General features: G+C 42.5%; 1 protein-coding gene across 1 annotated transcript in view; it reads right to left on the bottom strand.

Moving 5' to 3' along the window:
• The window catches only part of kcnh3 (potassium voltage-gated channel, subfamily H (eag-related), member 3), a 617,557-nt gene that overhangs the window by 265,495 nt on the left and 345,723 nt on the right, over nucleotides 1–6,339 (bottom strand). Inside the window, exon 4 of the mRNA XM_067987818.1 lies at nucleotides 4,875–5,005. Within this exon, the coding sequence (XP_067843919.1) occupies nucleotides 4,875–5,005 (131 nt within the window). The remainder of the gene's footprint in view (nucleotides 1–4,874; nucleotides 5,006–6,339) is intronic.

Here is a 6,339-nt window from a genome sequence, read left to right as displayed (position 1 = left end):
AGCCAGGGGAAACAACCTCTCAGCCTCTACCCTGTCAAGTCCCCTCAGAATCTTATATGTTTCAATGAGATCACCTCTCATTCTTCTAAACTCCAGAGAGTATAGGCCCATTCTACTCAACCTTTCCTCATAGGACAACCCTCTCATCCCAGGAATTAATCTAGTGAACCTGCATTGCACCGCCTCTAAGGCAAGTATATCCTTCCTCAGGTAAGGAGACTAAAACTGCACGCAGTACTCTGGGTGAGATCTCACCAAAGCCCTGTACAATTGTAGTAAGACTTCCTCACTCTTGTACTCCAACCACCTTGCAATAAAAGCCAACATGCTATTTGCCTTCCTAATTGCCTGCTGTACCTGCATGCTAACTTTTTGTGTTCCTTGTACAAAGACACCCAAGTCTCTCTGAACACCAACATTTAATAGTTTCTCACCATTTAAAAAATATTCTGTTTTTCTATGCTTCCTACTAAAGTGAATAACCTCACATTTCCCCACATTATACTCCATCTGCCACCTTCTTGCCCACTCATTTAACCTGTCTATATCCCTTTGCAGACTCTTTGGCCCCGATATCAGCGGGGCGGTGGGATGGCAGCGGGGGGGGGGGCGGGGCGATTGGGCGTGTGGCAAACCCGCAAGAACCAAACTTACCGTTGCCGACGCGATCGCACGTTGATTGATAGTGATTAACGTCCTCTCTGGGTTTCACGCCTGGCAGCTAGCCTGACTGACAGGCTGGCTGCCATCAGGAGCTGCAAAGCAAGGCGGGGGGGGGGGGGGGGGGCGGGAAAGAGAGAGAGCCAGACGTCATCCTGGCGCCGGAGCAGAAGACTGGGGTGGGGGGGGATGGAAGATCTCGTGCTGGACTGGAAGATCGGGGGGGAGAGGGGAAGATCGGGGGGACATCAGGAGGGTGAAGAGGGGGACGTCTGAGTGGGAGACATTGGACATCAGAGCAGGTTTCAAAAGGTAGGAGTATTTGGTGTTTTCACTTTATTGCATGTTTTTTAATTTAATTTATTTAGTTTCTTTTTCCCTGATCCAGGCGTGAATCAGAAGCGGTGGGCAAGCTGCCCAGGTAAGTTAAAAAAAATCTTTCTAATCCCTTCATCTGTCACAGGTAAAGTGCCTCAATGAGGTACATTTGGCTCTTTAACTGTCATCCTGCTGGCTTTAATTGCCAGTGGGACTTCTGGTTTCGGGTCACCCGTGCGCACACAGGTGGCTCCCTGAGAAACTCGGAAGCCGACGGGTTGGAGCCGGCTTCCGAACCTGAACGGGATTTGCGTGATTTTTGGAGCCTCCCCGTCCCCAACGCACCTGCCTTTGCCTCCTAAAATGACCCCCTTCGTGACTTCCTCACTGCTTACTTTCCCATTTGTTTCAATTTCAAAAAACCTTGTCCTCAATCCCTTCTACAGCACCATAATAGAACAGATTTAAACAAGCCTCTGGAAAACAGGTATACAGAAGTCAGCAGATGATTCAAGAGAAAAAGCAATTTTTGTAGAGACTTTCTTTACACTAAACCACATGAAGTGATTTGTTTATGTTTTGTCTGGTATGGACCTCTTGCCAGATTTTGAGTTGTATGCTTTCAAAATAAGGGAAAAGACATTATTAAAGAGAAATGAAAAAAAAATCATGCATTTTACAGTCAGACATAAGATACTAAACATCTGATGATATTTCAAATACCTAGGCTTCTTTGGGTTATTGGAAACAAAAGTCATTTTTCAAGTTCTTACTTTTCACATAGTGGATAAGTGGAGTTGAGGTACAGATCAGCCATGATCTAATTGAACGGGCCCGAGAGAATGAATAGCCTATTCCTGTTCTGATGTTTATCATCCTTTTGGATATATAACATTCGAAATTAAAGCCAGAGCTACCTAACAATTGACGTAACAATGACTGTTTCTTGCGTGTCTAGTTCCTTGCCTGTTACTACGCCCGATGTTGTCACAAAGAGTAATCTGCAGTGATTTCAACCACAAGAAGTCACAATGAATGTAGCTTATTCCATTTTGAACTGAATCATATACACATTCGGGATACACCCTACAAGACTAGATTGAACTGCTAAGGAATGACAGATATCTTAAATGTCCAAAGAACAATTTTCAGTGTCTGGTCTACATGTAGAACCATATGTTAAAAACTCACAAGGCAGTTTATTTTACGGTATTCCAACAGTGTACTGGTAACACTACGAGTAGAATTATAACATTGCATCATTCTTATCAGTGTAGTTCCAGTCCTTTCTATTAGAATTTATTAACACAAAGTTGTCAACTTCACTGAAATTACTGGAGCAAAAGTAAGCTCAATGTCATGAGTGATGATACAATTTGTATGGGATTTGTTATCTACCCCAGTCAGGCCTATTCTTTCTAGGATTCTGAATGTTATGAATACTTCAGTTAACAGGAGGATGTATTGCACCCCATGATTCCATATTCCAGAACTCTGGATCGTGCACGTGTGGTCGGGTGAAATAGAATACTGCAGCCAAGCCATCCTGTTGCCTCAGAGACAAAGGTTGGGAATTTCTGCTGGTGTGATCACTAGCCCACAGTTTCAACCCATTAAAAAAACAAATGGGCGGAAGACTGTGGGGATTGGCGAGTGCAGAACAGGAAAACCCCGGCAAAGTGTCCATCGACGAGCTATAGAGACCAGGCATATCCCAGGTTTGATTCCTGATCTTTGAGTTAACTGATCTCACCCAGGACAAGTCGTAGGGAAGGAAAAACAAAAACGGCCAGGGTTTCCACTTCAGATTTGCTACATAATAAGCCCCAGTGGAGGTTGCGTGTGTGGATGCTGATGAGGGCTCGATCTGGATCAGCTGTGATTTCTTCCACAGTTAGATAAGCCTACTGACATTTACTGTCCCGGCTCACACATGAATAATGGCCACTTAGGCAATGACCACTGCCTGTAAGAATAACAAGCACCTTCACGCCTGCTTTTATCAGCCATGAACCTGACAGAATAGCTTCTGCATCAGTGGAAGGGAACATTTGCCGCTCATTTGGTTGCTATAAAAGTCAAGGGTGTGATGCTTACACTGTATGATTTAAACATGGCGTTTTATGGATCCAACTCTTCAACCAGTCCCACCAGCACTGCTCCCTATTGCGAATCAACATTCATTGCTAAATCAAATCAGAAGCAGGTACAACTCCCAAAATATCATACTTTAATTAATTACTGTGATGTCTACCTCCATGACTGACTCAGAGTGCTGGAATTTAAAACAAACTAATAAAATGTGAGCCTGAGTCGTAACAAGAATCTCCTCCAACTGTCCCTGAAAGATAATATTCAAATAAGATGGCACAAAGCTGGGATGAATTTCAAACATTCCGAGTGGTATTTCCAGACTGCATGGCTTTTATTGATGGAGTTGGTGATTGCAGTTTTGCTGCTAACGCTCTGCAAGTCAGCTCCAGATATTCAGGAAGAGGTGCTCGGATACACCCGTTTCCTCTCTGCTGCTAAATGTAAACTGCTGGAGGCCAGCAATCCTGTGCTAATCATCTTAACTTCATCTTACAATGCTTGACTGGGAACAGAGCTAGAAATATTAGTTAATTCCATGACAACTTATTGCACTCATCCCTATTTTGTTTTTAGTAAGTGAAAAATTATCTGGAAAATAATATTAACCCATAGATTGACAGGTTGACTGGTTTTCAGCTGACACTGAAAAATATACATTAATAAAGCCAATCCAAAATAAGGATTATCTTTATTAATGTATATTAACCCCATTGAACAAAAATATCCTCTTAAAACACAATTTTAACTTAAACGGACACTTTAACCCTATTCTTTATCCATCCTATTTTGATAAAGTTTCTACCTGATCTAACTCCTTCCTATTATAGGCATCAAACAATTAACAATATCGCACCCTTTCACTCATGAGAATGTTGCAGTGTATTTAAACAAAGGCACTGCTGTTTTATGTGACATGTGGAAGAGGGTCACTGTGGAATAGCACACTCTGTGGCCTAGGGTAGATGGGACGGAAATCTCTTCTTTCTGTTGTGCCAGAATCATTTCTGAAACCTGCGAGAGATCTATGTGAAATGAGTTAGAGCAGCCTGAACCTAGTTCTGAATAAGCATGGGCTGAAAGCACTGAAATGCTTGTGATCCCTCCGCCTCGCCACCTCCACTAAGACCATCTTTAAAACTAACCTCTTTGACCAAGCTTTTGGTCACCCCCCCTTCCCCCTGATATCTCCTCCTTTAGTTCCGTGTCCATTTTGTTTTTTGATTACATTTCTGTGAAGCGCTCTGGGACATTTTTCGACGTTGAAGACACGATATGAATACAATTTGTTTTTGTTATGATAAATCAGCACTAAATTGCCAATGTAACTCAGGAAGGATATAAGGATGGTTGGTGTGGAACATGCAAAGAGATTACACTAGCACAGCATGAGGCATTCTTCTGAAGTTGGGATTAAACAATATCAAAAGGGTAGAGCAGAGGAGGTTTGACACCACATCCAACCATGCTGTTTCTTACTTGACGATGCTTGATGCTGGCACAGGGCAACAATTTGGAAAAATGTTCCAGTGTTGAGATCCCTCACCATCAGCACATAAAAAATGCCATATTTAATTATAGCTCATGTCGAGACTCTCAAATGGCTGAAACAAAATAAGGACTAATAAACATGCTTTTTTCCAGTATATGTCTATGCTTGTTATTTTTGTTCTACCTCACTACAAGACATAAATTAATGTCACTCCCTTACATCACATGCTGATCAACAAAGACAACAATAAAAAAAACCTATAGAAAAGGGTTTGAACCAGCATATCAAGTAATCTCTGGATGCTTGTGCATACATTGTTTAGCTTGAGCTTGCTCTTGTCCTGTTTCTGTAAATGTCCTGACAGGTGGTACAAGACAGCTCTGCTCCTTCTTCTGTTAGCGTTGAACCCTGGTGGCCTGGTGTTTGTGTAGATTTCCAAATCATCTGCAAGCAGGTAACAAGATGCAAAAAATTAGAGATTAGTAGAAAATGATAGAAATGTATAGAGAAATACAGAAATGCATGGAAACAGCTGTGTCAAACTGGGGCTACATGAATTATTTCTGAGCTCAGCACAATGCACCACTTCCCCAATACTGCACTGGAATGTCCAACACTCAAGGCTGGGAATGGGGCTTGAACCCACATGCTTCTGATTTAGTTAGAGCTGATACAAAAGAAGATTATGAGCTCCCCACCATACATGTAGATATTTAGATAAAAACATTCTGAGGTCTACATTGCGGTAAGTTATAATGTGGATTTGACATGGTGTTTTAATATGGCTGTGCAGTTCAGATAATGCCACATTAGTGCAATATGATTGTCCGTCCAACCAATGTTACAAATGCTCCTCTTGGGGATGAGATTTCTGTCTTTGTTCATTTTAGTGAAAAAGAAAACCGTTGTAAAAAGCAGTATCTCACAACTTTATATCCACTAATATTAGTGAAGAACAAGAATTTCACCTTCACACGTGAAAAAATATTGGAGTAGATTTTCCTCGGTTTTGAGTCCAAATTGCATCTGAAAACAGGTGCCAGACACAGGAAAAATGCAAACAAATCCTTTGGCTCCATTCTGCACCTGAATAGCACTGCATCTGGATTTTTCTGCTGGCTGCGCCTGACTATGCCTGAAGAGGGTGAAGCAATGTCAGTTAGATGAAAATGAATGTCTAATGGATCTGCACACAGATTTCCTGTAATAGCACCGGTGCAGATCAGGGGCAGACTGTTCCCATTAAACACTGGGCAATACCACTTTCTGAGCTGCCGTTTAAGTACTACTTGGCTTAAAGGGGTGGGCTGGCATTATTAAGATTTTTATCTTTGGCTTTTGGCATTCAAAATAGTGTTGCAGCTTCAGTACTTATTGTAGAATGCCGCTGGCCTCCTATACTTAGTGTTTACCACAGTGCCACTCGGCTCCCTTTTATGATATGGCTAATTTGGAGGCAGACACATGCCCCCCTGACAGCTACTGACAAAATTTGCCTGGCCTGCTCCAGAGCCACCAACAACTCTTTCCCTACACAGAGCAAGAATCATCCCTCCTCCTCACCATACAACTGCTCCATCCCATCTCGAGTAAAAAGTGAATCAAAGCAGCAACCTTCTTCTATTCCTGCTCCATCATTCTTCGCAGCCCAACTTTTTATCTTTGTTCCTCCACCTACTGGATGGCACCATGGTGCAGCCCCTTTACCAACTCCCTTCAGCACAGACTGCAGGGCGCACTGATGCCTGCTTGGAGTGTTCCTGCCATCCCAGTCTGAT

Source organism: Heptranchias perlo, chromosome 7, assembly GCF_035084215.1.
Source record: "Heptranchias perlo isolate sHepPer1 chromosome 7, sHepPer1.hap1, whole genome shotgun sequence".
NCBI lineage: Eukaryota > Metazoa > Chordata > Chondrichthyes > Hexanchiformes > Hexanchidae > Heptranchias > Heptranchias perlo.
This window is presented reverse-complemented; position numbering and strand designations above follow the sequence as displayed.